General features: G+C 45.1%; 1 protein-coding gene across 2 annotated transcripts in view; it reads left to right on the plus strand.

The window, feature by feature from the left end:
* Positions 1-17,800, plus strand: part of irf3 (interferon regulatory factor 3) — a 168,440-nt gene that overhangs the window by 97,033 nt on the left and 53,607 nt on the right. For both annotated transcript variants that reach the window (XM_060939400.1, XM_060939399.1), the window contains exon 3: positions 9,455-9,632. In XM_060939400.1, the coding sequence (XP_060795383.1) occupies positions 9,455-9,632 (178 nt within the window). The remainder of the gene's footprint in view (positions 1-9,454; positions 9,633-17,800) is intronic.

The following is a 17,800-nucleotide window of genomic DNA, read 5'->3' on the forward strand; positions in this document are numbered from 1 at the left end:
GGGTGAGCCCGGAAGCATGACAGTACCCCCCCCCCCCCCCCAAGGAGTCCAAGGGACGAGGACGACCACAACAACCGCCACCCACGCTGCTGGGAACACTCCTGAGCAAGCCATCAGAACTGCTGCGGTGCTGGACAGAGAGCCGTCGCTACGGACAACCTCTGGAACCACCATCGCGCAGACTGCCAGGAGGGCTGGACATATGATGCCTGGGACGGCCACTAGGCTGAGGCACGGGTTTCTCTGGATGATGCTGATGGAACTCCTCCACCAACCCTGGATCCAGGACATCTCGTGTGGGAACCCAGCTAGCCTCCTTGGGCCTATAGCCCTCCCAGTCCATGAGGTACTGCAGAGTCCCTCCTCTCCTTCTGGAGTCCAGCAACCAGCGGACAGCATACACCAGGGTGCCTTCCACGTACACCAGAGGTGGGGGCGTGACATCAGGTGTGGCCTCGTCCAACGGACCTGAGACAACAGGTTTCAGGAGAGATACATGAAAGGAGTTGGAAACATGGTAATGCACAGGCAGATCTAATTTGTAAGTAACCTCATTGATTCTCTGGAGAATCTTAAATGGACCAATGTATTTGGGCAATAATTTTCAACTTCCCTCAGGAAACCTTAAGTCCCAGGTCAACAGCCACACTCAGTCCCCAGAGAGGTAGGTAGGAGTCTCACCTCGATGGCGATCTGCCAGCCTCTTGTGTCAGTGGAGGACATTCTCGATCTGCTGGTGTGTCTGTTCCCAGACCTGCTTGCGCCATTGCATCCAGCTGTCAATGGCAAGGTTGTCAGAGGGCGTGGCAGACCATGGCATTAAGGGGGGGTTGGTAACCCAACATACATTGAAAAGGTGTTAACCCCATAGCAGAGCTAGTTAATGCGTTTTGTGCCATTTCTGTCCAGGGCAAATATTTTGACCAGTTGGCTTGATTATCATGACAAATTCTCAAAAAAACTTTCCTAGTTCTTGGTTGACTCTTTCGCATTGACCATTAGACTGGGGATGGTAACCGGAGGTGATACTTATGTTAACTCCCAGTCTCTCAAAGAATGCTGACCACACATGAGAGGTGAATTGAGGCCCTCGATCTGATACTATATCCTCAGGAACACCAAATATATGGAACACCTAGTTGAAAAGGGCTTCAGCTGTCTGAAGGGCTGTAGGTAGGCTAACGAAGGGGATAAATCTAACTCCTCATGAAAACCTATCAACTATGGTCAGAATGACCGTGTAGGTCTGCAAGGGGGGCAAATCAGTGACAAAGTCTACAGCTACATGTGACCATGGACGAGAAAGGACAAGCAAGGGCATGAGTTTACCAGCAGGGAGAGTTTTGGGTGTTTTGCACTTGGAACAGGTGGTTCATGAGGAGACAAACCTATGGATATTGGACAGCATGTCCTCCCACCAATATCTGCCAGACAATAACTGGTGAGTACGTGTCTCCCCCGGGTAGCCAGAACTTAAAGAGGAGTGGGCCCACATAATTAATTTTTCCTGCATTGAATAGACACATACTTCCTTCCCACAGGGCAAGATTCAGGGGCAGGAGTAACCGTTAATTCCTGATCTATCTCCTCGTCTATCTCCCATCTAATGGGGCGGCCACAACTGATGGGGGTAGTACATTGACAATCTTAGTAGAGGACTTGGGACTGGGATACATACATGAAAGGGCGTCTGCTTCTGTATTAAAGGACGATACATAATGGAAAAGTTAAATCGTGAGAAAAATAAGGACCACCAAGCCTGACAGAGTGGAGCCATTTAGCTGACCATAAATATTCAAGGTTTTTATGATCCGTTAAAACTAGGAATAGATGCGTAGCTCCCGCTAGCCAATGGTGCCATTCTTCAAAAGCTAGTTTCATGGCCAGCAATTCTCAATCTCCAATACCATAATTACGTTCGGCAGGGGTCAATTTATGGGAGTAGAAGGCTATCAGATGTAGTTTACAGGAATCACCTACATGCTGGGACAGCACAGCTCCAGTGCCTACCTCAGAGGCGTCCACCTCTACCATGAAAGGCTGAGTGGAATGGTGATGCTTCAGAACAGGGGCTAAGGTGAAGGCTACTTTGAGAGTTTCGAATGCCTCCTGTGCCCGGGGGTTCTATGTTAGTTTTTTGGCATTTCCCTTCAATAAGGTGGTAAGAGGGTCTGCTATGCTACTGAAGTTACGGATAAATCAGCGATAGAGGTTAGCAAACCCAAGAAATCACTGGAGATCCTTTATGGACATGGGGATGGGCCAGTTTGCTACAGCCTCTACCTTCCTGTCATCCATAACACCCTCCGGACTGATGATGTAACCTAAGGAAAGAAGTGGAAGGGAGATGAAACTCACACTTCTTTCCTTTGACATAACTGATTATTATCAAGCAGACACATCAGGATGGAACGAACATTTTGAACATGACTTTTGAGATTGGGGAATAAATCAGAATATTGTCAATGAAGGCAGTAACAATGACCAAGCATATATCCCTTAGAAGATCATTTATGAATGCTTGGAATACAGACAGAGCATTACACAACCCAAAGGGCATTACTAAGTACTCGTAGTGCCCCCTAGTGGTAAGGAATGCAGTTTTCCACTCATCTTCCTTTATGCGGACTAAATTATATGCACTTCTTAAGTCGAGTTTTGTGAAAATAGATGCTCCACGAAGTTGTTCTAGCGCTATAGGGACCAAAGGCAAAGGGTAAGAATAGGGTTTAGTGATTTGATTCAGGCCATGATAATTAATGCAGGGCCTAAGCCCCCCATCCTTCTTATTAACAAAAAAGAACCCTGCAGCTGCAGATGTAGAAGGACAGATGAAACCCTGTTCTAAAGCTTCCTGAATGTACCCCTCCATTGCTTTCTCCTCTGCTTGAGTGAGTGGATAAATTCTAGATTTAGGTGGAATAGCATCATCAGTCAACTCAATGGAACAGTCATATTCTCTGTGAGGAGGAAGTTTGGAAGTTTAACTTTTCTTGTTAAACACTTCTAACAGGTCACTGTATTCGGGAAGGAACAGAGACTACAACGTTGGCATTGGGGCTTTCTATAGTAGTTGACGATACCATAACTGTGGGGAATGCTAGACAGGTGTCGTGACAGTAACTTGACCAAGAGAGTATTTCTTTATCAGACTTTATCAGTTATGTTTTCTAAGCCAGGGCAAACATAAAATGATAGCATACTCAGAAGAATTTAATACAAAGAAACGGATCTCTTCAAAATATAAAGCACTGAGAGTCATACTTATGGGTTTCGTGACCCAGTTAACAAGTCCCTCTCCAACAGGATCTCCGTTGACAGCAGTCAGTCTCAGCGGTGGTTCCAGTGGCTCCACAGGAATCTGGAGTTGCTCCACCAGCTCGGCGTGAATAAAGTCCCCTTCAGCTCCGGAGTCAATTAACGCTGAGAACACAGACAGACTGCGGGCCATTAACTGTCACGGATAGGAGAAAGGACTTAGAGACCAACCCCTTAGTGGGTGTACTCACCACATGCGCTTTCCCGGGGTTGGCGCCGGAGTTCTGTGTCGACGGATTTGACAGTCACGTAAAACATGACCAGCAGTTCCGCAATAGAGACACAAACCACTTTGGAGACGTCGGTGCCTTTCTTCCACAGACAAATGAAATGCATCACACTGCATAGGTTCCGGGGGTTCTGGATCCTCACAAGTCTGGGTTGTAGGTGGATACGAGCGGTGAGGGGTCAGTACAGTAGATAGAGCCGTAGGAGATTTACATGGACCTCTCCCGTGTTTCAGTTGGTCTAGGCGAATGGCCAATGAAATCAGCTTCTATAGCGAAAGACCATCCTTCCAAGCCATTTCAGCCAAGATGTCAGTTCAGTCCGTTGTGAAATGTCACTAATAATGCGGGCTCATTCCAACCACTCCCAGCCGCGAGAGTGCGAAATTCCAAAGCTTAATCGGAAACTGAGCGATTACCCTGACGTAGTCGAGTGAGTAATTCCCCTTGAGAGCAACCCTCATTGGTGTGATCAAAAACTGCTTTAAATTCTCTAACAAAGTGATCATAAGTGTTGGCTTGGACTGTGGGCCAAACTGCGGTAGCCCAATCTAACGCCTTGCCCATAAGACGAGATATCACAAAAGAAATACGAGTCTTTTCTGAGCTCGGAGGGGAATTAGCAAAAAAATATAGAACATTGTAGCAAAAACCCTTTATGCTGATTAAGCGTGCCATTAAATTTATCTGGTTTACTGACAACGAATAAACTGGTAACAACCATAGAGGGAGCAGCTTGGTTGGAAACCAGAGGAGAGCCGGAGGAACTGAATCATTGGAGTTGGGTGGTGATTTCTCTCATGCTTTCAACAATTTGTGCCAACTGCTTCTGCTGCTCACCTTGCTGTTGCATGAGAGTATTGATGGACTGAGTCACAGAATCAAAATGCTGGTGATGTTGTCCAAGCATCGGTCCTTGGCTGCTAATCGCTACCTGTAGCTCCTTGTAATCCGCTGTCTGCATGATGGCACAGTATCCTGTGACGTGCCTGTGACAAACCGGACGCTCGCGGATGTAAAATGAAAACAAGGCTTTAATGACAGAAGGACAATCCAAAATCAATGTACAAAAGCCAGGCCAGATCAAAACCGAGAAATCCAAAACAGTAACGGGGCTAGACAAATCGTGGTCAAAAAACAGGCAATAGTCGAAAAACTGAGAGTCAAGAGATACAGGCAATCAGAACACAAGGGCTAAGCAAATTGTAGTCAGAAAAACGGGCAATAATCAAGAAACCGGGAACCAAGAGAGACGGGCAATCAAAAGCACAAGGGCTAGGTAAAATGGGGAAAAAACTGGAAGGCAAAAAGGGCCATACACAGAGACCATCAATATAATAATGCTCAGTAGGCTTACGAGAAGTGAAGACCATACTGTGCAAAGGACAAAACAGACAAAAGGGTATAAATACAAACAAAAACAAAAGGGTACAGGTGATTGTGATCAGAACTCAGGTGAACCACTCCTACGAAGTGGTTCTGGATTGGTTGACGGAGTGCCTGTGGTAGTAACTGGTGTGTGAGGGGGATTATGGGAAATGGAGTCCTGAGGGTTGAGGCAGACGGAGGGTGAGCCCGGAAGCGTGACAATAACAATGTTTTGTTGCTTCTGGTTTTTTTCCATTTAGAGGAATTTTTACCGGTCATAATTGCAAGTTCTCTTATCTTAAATTTTAGCCATTCCCATTTACTAACAGATGACATCTCCAAGGTAGCAATCTCCATTATTAGCCGTCTAACATCCTGGCAAAAATAAGTATCATCCAGAAGAGTATTATTGAATTATCAAATATGATTCAGTCCAGGTTCAGATCTTGAAAACAAAATAATTAATGTGATAACAAAATGATCAGTCAGGGGTAAAGCAGAAATATCACATTTAGTGACAATTTACTAAAGATTGATCTGCTTTAATATCAACAGATCTTCGTTTAATGTACGTGAATCTTTTCATCATGGCACACCTTCAGCCTGTTCAGTGTGCTGAGTGCAGGATGTTTAGTCATTCTTCCTCCGTCGCTAGCGATAGCTTTATTAGCTTTATTTGTGATAAGTGCAGATTAGTTAGCTCTCTGACGGAGAAGATTACAGTGCTAGAAGCGCGTGTCCAGGCTTTAGAGCAGGTTAGTGAGCGTGAGAACAGTGTAGTTTCTGTAGGGGAAAGTCTGGATGCCCTAGGTGGAGTTAGTAATCCCCCAACTCCGGCATTAGAGCCCTTACAGCGGGGCGAATGGGTGACGGCTCAGCGGCATAAGCGTAGAGCCAAAGCTACTGCTGAGGCTCGCCCACGGGAGCACCACTCCTCTCCGCGTCACGTGCCGAACAGGTTTGCTCTCCTTAGTGATGCACCCGCTGAGAAACCTGAAAGAGCTCTGGTTATAGGGGACTCCATCATACGGCACGTGAAATTAGCTCAGCCTTTAGGGGCACCAGCAGCTTTAGTCAGGTGTATACCGGGAGCCAGGGCGCCGGACATAGCAGGTAATCTTAGGGTCCTAGGCAAGCACAGGTTCTCAAAGATAGTTATCCATGCAGGAGCTAATGATATACGCCTTCGTCAGTCTGAGGTTACTAAGAGTAACTTTGTAGAGGTGTTTAAATTAGCGAAGGCGATGTCCGATGCTGTAGTATGCTCTGGCCCCATCCCAATGCAGCGTGGCGATGTAGCTTACAGCAGGTTATGGTCGCTGAACTGCTGGCTGTCCAGGTGGTGCTCTGAAAACAGTGTGGGCTTTATAGATAATTGGTCTAATTTTGAGGGCACTGCTGGCCTGTTAGGGCGGGACGGTATCCATCTCACTCGGGAAGGTGCTGCTCTCATTTCCTGCAGCATAGGTCATAGTCTCAGAACAGGCCTAGTTAATTTCTGACAATCCAGAGCCAAGGCCAGGGAGCAGACGAACAGGCTAAACCGACCGTCTGCTAGCTGCACAGAGTCGTCAGTTAGGGTCCACTACATCGAGACTGTCTGTTCCCCGAGCTCAACAAAAAAGTAGAAATTTTCAGAGAGTTTGTTCCAGTAACCTAATCAATATAAAATTAGATCATACTGACTGTACAGCTGCTGCCAGCACCTTTGATCTAAAGGTGGGGCTATTAAATATTAGATCTCTTACATCTAAAGCGCTAATGGTTAATGAACTCATTACTGATCAGGAGTTTAATGTACTTTGTTTAACTGAAACATGGATTAAGCCAAATGAATATATAGCATTAAATGAAGCGAGTCCTCCTGGATACAGTTATATACACCAGCCTCGTCTAACTGGCAGAGGAGGAGGCGTTGCGGTTATTCATAACGATTATCTAGGTGTAACACAAAAACCTGGTTATAAATTTAATACATTTGAAGTTCTTCATACTCGTATAATGTATGTAGCCTCGAAAAATAAGTCTACCCAGTAAATTCCATTGCTTATTATTTACAGGCCCCCGGGCCCATATTCTGAGTTTCTTTCTGAATTTGCAGATTTTCATCTCAGATCTGGTTATTTCCTTAGACAAAGCTTTAGTTGTCGGAGATTTTAATATTCACTTCGATAACCCTTTAAAAACAGCGTTTGTGTCCATCTTGGATTCAGTCGGGATTAAGCAGAATGTCATAGGACCGACCCATAATGGTGGTCACACCCTTGATCTAATACTAACATTCAGATTAAACGTAGACAATATAGTCATACTTCCACAGTCTGAAGTTCTCAGATCATTATCTCATCTCATTCAAACTATGTCCGAGTAATAATATATGCACCTCACCACGCTACTGTATTAAACGTACTTTCACGTCAACTACTGCACAGAGCTTTATAAATGATCTCCCAGAGTTGTCAACTTTGATTGGGTCACTGTCAGCCCCTGCAGAACTTGATCAGGCAACTGAATGCTTAGAGTCAACATTCCGCCATACTTTAGATAATGTAGCTCCTCTAAAAAGGAAAATGGTCAGAGACAAAAAATTAGCACCCTGGTATAATGATGACACTTGCACATTAAAACAGACCACTCGAAAATTGGAACGTAAATGGCGTCAAACAAAATTGGTAGTGTTCAAATTAGCTTGGAAGGAGAGCTTCCTGAAGTATAGAAAAGCTCTTAGTGCTGCGAGATCAACATATCTCTCCTCCCTAATAGAAGATAACAAAAATAATCCTAGATTCCTATTTAATACTGTAGCAAAATTAACCAGGAATAAGTCCACTATTGACACATGCACACCTGCAGTATGTAGTAGCAACGACTTCATGAATTTTTTTTAATGACAAAATTGAGAATATTGTACATTGCCTTCTCTCACTGTGTCTATTAAAACCCTGAGTTTGTTCTTAATCCACGAGTGTCTGGTCTGTCATTGCTATGTTACAGAATGAGTCTTTATGTCCTTAACAGAAAAAATAAGGTGCAATTTACATTCAGAACTTGACCAATAAAATAAAAAAAAGAAAACCTTAGAAAATGCTTGTGTGAGTGAGCTTTACTTGCTTAGGGTCCACTCTGTTAATCAGTACATATTATTCTTTTAGGAACGCTCTTTGACCTCTCTTTCTAGCATCCTGTACCAGCGGCCATAGTTTGGAGCGAGCCTCTCTATCTTCCTTGGAGAAAGCCTCTTTAAAGTGAATATGCATCTCCTTACAGACCCTGGCATCTCTGGACTGCTTCCAAACGTCATTTTGAACCATTTTCATCACGAACCGTATAATTTACCTCGGAGTGCTATTTGAAGTGGCAGCATTGCCTGTCTTACCCAGGTGATGTACCGTGTCAGACTCGCCAAGATGCTCCACTGATATGGGGATCATGCTTGTCAAAATTCCGATGACCTCTCTGGTATTTCCCCCTCTTTTTCAGGCAGACCGTTGAACCTTAAATTCCATCTCCTTTTATATCAAGCTTGTTCAGCAACAGCTTCTTTAAGCCGCATTTTCCTCTCAGAGCTCGGTTACCTTTTCTGCAGCCCGTCGATGTTTTGCTTGATGTCCTTAATAGCTTCTGAGTTAGCCTCAATTCTTGTCTCAAACTTCTTTAGAAATTCTGTCTTGATTCATCTTCAGTGTCAGTGTTTGAACTGCATGTAGAATGGCCTCACACACGCTTTCAGGTGGAGGGTTTTGGTCGCCTTTTTTTTTTGGATGGAGAGCTTTCACTGGAGTGTGTGACAAGTTAATTTTCTGACCCTTAGGAATTTGCTCGTCTAATTCGATGTCTGCTACATCTTGATCACGACACACTTCATGAAGAGCGGCCAGGTCATAGTCATGGTCAGCTAAAGTAGCTTACTCTCTTGCACTTAATGTAAACTTCTTTTGTGAGCAATAAAGATCATATTTTAGTTAAGAACTTCGTAAAGGTTGCTTTCTTGGTTCGTTCTGAATTGTAAACTGCGTAAAAAATCACTTTCAAGGATTAAGTTTCAGTATAGCCTGCAATGTGCGTCTACTCACTCCACCATCTTGGATCCTCCTGCCACCACTTTTTATTTTCTGACAGTGAAGCCTTGAGTGTCAGCCGATATGGATACCCATCAAATACATTTCTTTTTTTTTAAAATATGACCAAGCTTTAAAATGAATTTTTAACTGAAGAGTTTAAAAAAAATACAGGAATAAATAACCTAGAGCCAAAACATCTTTTGACAATCAGTTACACTGTAAATATGTATAATAAAGTATTTTTAAAAAAATCAACTTTCCTACAGGATCAGATCAAATTAATTTTTTTTCTCCAATATCTCAGCCACCATTTTTTCCTGTTATTGGTTTGACACTGATCCTTGGTATCGGATTGGTGCTCAGGAGTAGTACATTGTATCAAACACAAAACAGTACATCAAGCTACAAATATGTAATTTGGTAAATGTTGTGAGTTGGATTTCTGTCTTAAGTCCCTTTATTTTATTTACTTCTTGACAGGCATGGGCACAAACAAGTGCCAGTTCCAACGGCCAGATCCAAGGGGATCATTCAGTATGGAAAAGAAACTTCCGCAGTGCACTCAGAGCCCGAGGTTTCAAGATGGTGGAAGATAACAAGAATGATACTGCTAACCCTCACAAAATCTTCCTGTGGCCAGACGACCCACAGTCTGGGGGTGAGAGAGGGAATGAAACAGGATGCAATAGTAATACATTCTGAAACTGTAGCTCTGTACAGTCCTCTCGTCTCAAGTGTTTTCCTCATATACTGTTAATCTGTTTATTTTTATCAGTTTACAGCCATCACTCTTGATAAATTCAGCTTTTGTTCTGCCCTTGGCATAGAAATACTGCTGAAAAGGGATAGAAGTGCAGTTAGGGAACTTGTTTTAGTCAGCTACACTACAGCAGTGTGGTTTGAGCTTCTTCTTGGTGTTAGCGTGCAGTGTGGCACATGCAGTAACAATACCTTTTATAAAATCTTTCATAAAGAGTAATACAGCCTTACTGGGACTGTACAAGTAAAGTAGTTCCACATTTTTAGGATATAAAAACAAACAGCTGTATTTTTTTAAACTCCTATTCTTGTTTTTAAATCTGGGAATTACTAGAAATGCAGCACTGCCTGGGAAAATACTGTCAGAAATTCCAATATACACGATAGAGCTAAAGGTTTGTAGACATCTGACCATCACACCCATATGCAGTTCTTCCACAAACTGATGCCATGAAGTAGAGGTCTGCGCGGGACAGAATTTTCAGTCCTGCTCCTGCATTGTGCAGTCCCGCTCCTGCAAAGAATTATGATTTTCAGTCCCGCTCCTGCCTGCGCCTGCCATATTTTGTCCCTCTCCCGCCTGCAAATCCCGCATGATGCAGACGTTCGCGTTATTTCTCACGAAAGTTCTTGTCATTGGCTTGGGGAATTAAACATGCTGAGCTTAGCTGAGCTCTCCACTGACCGATCCTTCACCTAGCGCGCATAGCAAGGGTGTGCGTTGCCAGGCACCTCTTTTTAAAGCAGCACTTACTTCTGAAGCACTGCGAGCTTCACTAGAGGAGCTCTGCTCTTCTGCCATGATCGGAGATCTCAAACACAGAAGAGCGGAAAGGAATTGGAAACGTACGCGAGATTAGACCACATCCGCAAATTTAGGCATCTTAAAATGTTTTTATTAATGCCAAATAAAATATCCAGCACAAATTATATATGATAGACATAAATTAATAATCTGTGGTTGGTAGAAGAGAGCAACTGGACTTGCTTGAAAAGTCTTGAAGACGTTTCGCCTCTCGTCCGAAAGGCATCATCAGTTCTGTCTGTCTAATAGGGAGTATCAAGTATTTATCCTCTCATGGATCATAATAGAATCCAAATCAGAATGCTGATGGCTGCATTGAAGGTGGCTGATAGATGTCATAGACACCCACCTCTGTTCAGTGATGGTCGTTCCAGGCTGACAAAATTGAACGATCCTCTCTGGCTAAGATGTCTGCCAGTTTTCTGGAAGTCCTCTCATACTCCCGCACTAGTCGAAGGGAACTCATCCCAAAGTGTGTAGAAACATATCTGTGAAGATACTCAGTCGTCCAGGTACATAGTAATCTGTGGTTGGTAGAAGAGAGCAACTGGACTTGCTTGAAAAGTCTTGAAGACGTTTCGCCTCTCGTCCGAAAGGCATCATCAGTTCTGTCTGTCTAATAGGGAGTATCAAGTATTTATCCTCTCATGGATCATAATAGAATCCAAATCAGAATGCTGATGGCTGCATTGAAGGTGGCTGATAGATGTCATAGACACCCACCTCTGTTCAGTGATGGTCGTTCCAGGCTGACAAAATTGAACGATCCTCTCTGGCTAAGATGTCTGCCAGTTTTCTGGAAGTCCTCTCATACTCCCGCACTAGTCGAAGGGAACTCATCCCAAAGTGTGTAGAAACATATCTGTGAAGATACTCAGTCGTCCAGGTACATAGTAATCTGTGGTTGGTAGAAGAGAGCAACTGGACTTGCTTGAAAAGTCTTGAAGACGTTTCGCCTCTCGTCCGAAAGGCATCATCAGTTCTGTCTGTCTAATAGGGAGTATCAAGTATTTATCCTCTCATGGATCATAATAGAATCCAAATCAGAATGCTGATGGCTGCATTGAAGGTGGCTGATAGATGTCATAGACACCCACCTCTGTTCAGTGATGGTCGTTCCAGGCTGACAAAATTGAACGATCCTCTCTGGCTAAGATGTCTGCCAGTTTTCTGGAAGTCCTCTCATACTCCCGCACTAGTCGAAGGGAACTCATCCCAAAGTGTGTAGAAACATATCTGTGAAGATACTCAGTCGTCCAGGTACATAGTAATCTGTGGTTGGTAGAAGAGAGCAACTGGACTTGCTTGAAAAGTCTTGAAGACGTTTCGCCTCTCGTCCGAAAGGCATCATCAGTTCTGTCTGTCTAATAGGGAGTATCAAGTATTTATCCTCTCATGGATCATAATAGAATCCAAATCAGAATGCTGATGGCTGCATTGAAGGTGGCTGATAGATGTCATAGACACCCACCTCTGTTCAGTGATGGTCGTTCCAGGCTGACAAAATTGAACGATCCTCTCTGGCTAAGATGTCTGCCAGTTTTCTGGAAGTCCTCTCATACTCCCGCACTAGTCGAAGGGAACTCATCCCAAAGTGTGTAGAAACATATCTGTGAAGATACTCAGTCGTCCAGGTACATAGTAATCTGTGGTTGGTAGAAGAGAGCAACTGGACTTGCTTGAAAAGTCTTGAAGACGTTTCGCCTCTCGTCCGAAAGGCATCATCAGTTCTGTCTGTCTAATAGGGAGTATCAAGTATTTATCCTCTCATGGATCATAATAGAATCCAAATCAGAATGCTGATGGCTGCATTGAAGGTGGCTGATAGATGTCATAGACACCCACCTCTGTTCAGTGATGGTCGTTATAAATTTTATTTTAAACACGTTTTTAGTTAGCGGGACTGCAGCTCATCACCTCTCCCGCCCTCTCCCACATTGTGCACTCCCCCTCCTGCCCGCGCCCGCAATGAGCTTTCAAAATTTGTCCTGCACCGCACTGCTTTGCATCGGGTCCCGTGGGAGTGCAGGGCTCTACCATGAAGTTGAAAACACAAGTCAAGTCTATTTGTATATCAGTCCCGCATTGTCGCAAAGCAGCTTTACAGAATTTAAATGACTTAAAACATGAGAATTTTATCCCTAATCTATCCCCATTGAGTAAGCCTATGGCAACAGTGGCAAGGAAAAAGTCCCTCAGACATGAAGAAACCTCGAGAGGAACCAGACTCAAAAGGGAACCCATCCTCATTTAGGCAGCAACAGACAACATGACTAACATTAACAGTTTTAACATGAAGTCAGTTTCGTTGATGTTATAAACTCTTCATTGATGGAAACTTGAGTGCAAAACTGATTCATGACAACTGCAGTCCTAAAGTTAGCAAGTCAACTGTAGTCCTCAGCCATAAAAGCATTACTGTAAGAGTCCAGAGCATCCTCCAGGTGTGACTTCCAACTGTCCTCATGGGGCCATCCTCCACAGGAGCCAACCAGACACAGGGCACCAGGATGGATCGAGGAGGTCCAAGGAGCAGAAGAGGTCAGCCTCTCGATCCCAGGACCAACATGTAACTCAGAGGGAGAGATTGGGGGGGGGGGAAGAGAAAAACAAAAACAAAACAAAAAAACCCACAGGTTGTTAGGTATGCCCAATGTCACCTGAATAAGTAGGAGCAGTATACATATTGCACTGAGTACAAGCAGGGACTCCGGCAACCAACTATGACAGCATAACTAAAAGGGGAGAGCCAGAAGGTAACAGGCATGAGGGAGCCTCAGGACATAAGGCAGCCAGCCACTACACAGTCAACAAACTCGAGTGAGCAAGTGAGTGGGGACTTACAGCATCCATACATCCCAGTTTACCAAAACACTGTCTGAGGACCCTCCAGATCTACACCTTTACCTCATAAACACCATTAACAAAAGGCTTAACTAAACCGATACGTTTTCAGCCTAGACTTAAACACTGAGACTGTGTCTGATTCCCAAACACTATTTGGAAGGCTGTTCCATAACTGTGGGGCTTTGCAAGAAAAGGCTCTGCCCCCTGATGTAGCCTTCACTATACGAGGTACCAGCAGATAGCCTTCACCTTTTGATCTAAGTAGGCGTGGCGGGTCATAAAGGACCAGAAGTTCGCTCAGGTACTGTGTTGCGAGACCATTCAGTGCTTTGAAGGTCAATAGTAGTATTTTATAGTCAATACGAAATTTGATTGGGAGCCAATGCAGTGTGGATAAGACAAGGGTGATGGTCATATTTTCTAGTTCTAGTAAGGACTCTTGCTGCTGCATTTTGAACTAACTGGAGCTTGTTTATGCACTTATTGGAACATCCAGACAGTAAGCACAAAATAGGACAAACACCAAGGGTTTGTATAGAATGTTTTTGTATGCTGTTGCATTACACTTTCCCTTCACTGGAACCAAGGGGCCCAAACCTGTTCCAGCATGACAATGCTTGCCTTAAATAGAAGGGAAACGATCGATTCTAAAGGAAACAGATACCTGCTACTGCATTTTTCAACAAAATGTATTCTGTGATTATTCTTTTAAACAAGCCAATGAAGTTTAAGTGCCACTTTAGTGCTAGCTAGTATACCTTAGCTTTGAGAAGTTAGCACTAGCTAGTAATTGATTAGTGCTAGATAAAGTGTCTTGCAAAAATATTCATCCCCCTTGGTGTTTGTCCTATTTTGTTGCATTGCAAGCTGGAATTTAAATGAATTTTGGGGGATTAGCACCATTTGATTTATACATGCCTACCACTTTAAAGGTGCAAATTATTTTTTTTTATTGTGACAATCATTAAGATGAAAAAACAGAAATCTGGAGTGTGTATGAGATACAGATCCCCCTTTTGTATGAAACCCCTAAATAAGAGCTGGTCCAACCAATTAACTTCATAAGTCACATAATTAGTTGACTAAGATCCACCTATGTGCAATCAAAGTGTCACATGATCTGTCACAAGATGTCTGTATAAAATCAACCTGTTCTGGAAGGACCCTGACTCTGCAACACTACTAAGCAAGCAACATGAAAACCAAGGAGCACTCCAAACAGGTTAGAGACAAAGTTGTGGAGAAGTATAGCTCAGGGATTGGTTTAAAAAAAAAAAAAAAAAAACTTTGAATATCCCACGGAGCACTATTAAATCCATTATAGCAAAATGGAATGAATATGTCACCACTACAAACCTGACAAGAGAAGGCCGCCCACCAAAATTCACAGATTGGGCAAGGTGGCATTAATCAGAGATGCAACAAAGACACCAAAGATAACAGTGAAGGAGCTGCAAAGATCCACAGTGGAAATGGGAGCATCTGTCCATAGGACCACTTTAAGCCATACACTCCACAAAGCAGGGCTTTATGGAAGAGTGGCCAGAAAAAAAGCCATTGCATAAGAAAACACATTTGGAGTTTGCCCTGCAGCATGTGGCAGACTCCCCAAACACATGGAAAAAGATTCTCTGGTCAGATGAGGATAAAACTGAACTTTTTAGCTGTTGGGAAATGCCACGTGTGGCACAAACCCAACAGTTCCTATCACCCTGAGAACACCATTCCTACAGTGAAGCATGGTGGTGGCAGCATCATCCTGTAGGGTTGTTTTTCATCTGCAGGGACAAGAAAGGTGGTCAGGATTGAAGGAAAGATGGATGGCACTAAATACTGTTAGGGCTAGTGGAGGTATGGTGAAGTTAGGATCCAAAAACAGAACACAGACAGTAATCCAATAAATAAGATGATTTAATACAGGGAACTAGAGACCAGAGGTTTAAGCTGTGACACGTGGAATGTGGGGTGGATGCATCGCATGGTGAGTGGTAGTGCCAGTCTGATGGAACATGGGTTAATTACCTTTTTGATGAGGAAGGGTCCTAGGTACCTGGGAGCCAGCTTGTGGGAGACGGTTGAGTGGCAGATGGTGTGTGAAGAGCATGACTCGTTGCCTCACCCAGTAAGTGGGTGCCTTAGAGCAGCATTTGTCAGCCTGCCTCTTGGATGCTAGGACAGAGCGAAGGAGTTTTCTCTGGGCCAATGCCCACGTCCTCCTGCAGTGGCGTATGAAGGTCTGGACTGAGGGTATGGCGACCTCCTCCTCTTGGTTGGGGAAGAGTGGTGGTTGGTAACCTAGGGAGCACTGGAAGGGTGAGAGACCTGTGGCAGATGAAAGAAGAGTGTTATGAGTGATCCAGGGTAGGTACTTACTCCAAGAACTGGCATCCCTGGACGCCATGCACCTGAGTGCAACCTCCAAAACCTGGTTTGCCCATTCTGCCTGGCTATTTGTCTGTGGGTGGAAGCCTGAGGTGAGACTACAGGTGGCCCCGATGAGTTTGCAGAAGGCCCTCCAGGACTGTGCAGTGAACCGAGGGCCCCAGTCAGAAATGATGTCTGTGGATAGTCCATGTAGGCGGAAGACGTGGTGGACAAGTAATTCTGCAGTTTCTTTGGCTGAGGGGAGCTTGGGCAGAGGAATGAAATGGACAGTCTTGGAGAAATGATCAATGACCGTGAGGATGCATGTGTTGCCACCTGAGTTGGGGAGTCCTGTGACGAAATCCAGTGCGATGGGAGACCAAGGTTAATGTGGAGTCGGGAGGGTCTTAGCAAGCCGGCAGGGGGTCAATTGGCTGTCTTGTTCTGGGCACATGTGTTGCAGGCTGCCACGAACTCCTGGACGTCCTCCTTGATGGCTGGCCACCAAAAGTGTTGCTGGATGAGTGCCAGGGTTCGGGCAGCTCCTGGATGATAGGCCAGCTTGGAGCCACTGCAGAACCTGGGCTCGCACAGGACAGGGAACAAACGGATGGTTAGGAGGAGTGTTGTTGGGGTTACCTTCACCGGGGTCCTGCTTCAGGGCCTTCTGCACGAGCGATTCAACCTCTAGAATGGCGGCTCCCACCAGGCAGCGTGTAGGAAAGATGGTCTCAGGCGGCTTGGACTCCTCTTGGTGGGAAGAGAACATCCTGGACAGGGCATTGGGTTTGCCGTTCTTGGAGCCTGGGCGGTAGGAGAGCGTGAAGTTGAACCGGGAGAAGAGAGACCAACGGGCTTGACGGGAATTCAGGCATTTGGCGGATTTGAGGTATTCCAGATTCTTATGGTTGGTCCAGACTAGGAAGGGGAGCTCAGACCCCTTGAGCCAGTGCCTCCACTCCTCCAAGGCTAGTTTAATGGACGCCGATGTCATAATTCCGTTTGACTGGGGATAGCCGGCAGGAGAAGGAGCATGGGTGGCCCTTGTTGTCACTGGCCCTCTGGGATAGTATAGCTCCGACCCCTGACTCAGAAGCGTCGACCTCGACAATAAACTGCTTGGTAGGATCAGGTATGGTGAGAATGGGTGCTGTGGTAAACCTGTGCTTGAGCATGGAAAAGGCTTTCTCTGCTTCCTCCCCCCACTTGAATTGGGTCTTGGTCGAGGTCAGGGCTGAAAGAGGTCCAGCCACCGTGCTGAAGTTGCGAATGAAGCGCCTGTAGAAGTTGGCGAATCCTAGGAAGCGCTGGAGTTCGTCTCGAAGATGGGGTCAGCCAATCGGCAACTGCCTTGAGCTTGAGGGGGTCCATCTGCATCCTTGCTGGGGAGATGATGAATCCCATAAACGAGACCGAGCTCTGGTGAAATTTGCTCTTTTCCGCCTTGACGAACAACTTGTTCTCTAGTAGGCACTGGAGGACCTGCCGGACGTGACCCCAATGTTCCTCCAGGGAGCAGAAGATGATCAGGATGACATCCAGGTACATGAAAACGAAGATGTTTAGGAAGTCCCTTAAGACATCATTAACGAGTGCCTGGAATACTGCGGCCGTGTTGGTCAGGCTGAAAGGAGATACTCGTAGTGACCAGTGGTGGTGTTAAAGGTCATCTCCCACTCGTCCCCCTCCCTGATCCTGAGGAGATGGTAAGTGTTGCGTAGATCTAGCTTGGTGAATACCTTGGCTCCCTGGAGTAGTTCAAAGGCCGTGGTCATGAGCAGTAGTGGGTAGTGGTTCTTGACCATGATGGCATTGAGACCCTGATAGTCAATGCAGGGGTGGAGCGACTTGTCCTTTTCCACGAAGAATCCCACCCCTGCTGGGGAAAAGGAAGGATGGATGATCCCAGCTGCCAAAGATTCGGAGATGTACTTCTCCATGGCTTGCCTTTCGATGGGAGAGAGAGAGTAGAGTCGTCCTTTGGGTGGGGCTGTCCCGGGTAGGAGGTCGATACCACAGTCATAGGGTCTGAGGAGGGAGGGACACTGCTT

The sequence above is a fragment of the Neoarius graeffei genome, chromosome 14 (assembly GCF_027579695.1).
Source record: "Neoarius graeffei isolate fNeoGra1 chromosome 14, fNeoGra1.pri, whole genome shotgun sequence".
Lineage (NCBI taxonomy): Eukaryota > Metazoa > Chordata > Actinopteri > Siluriformes > Ariidae > Neoarius > Neoarius graeffei.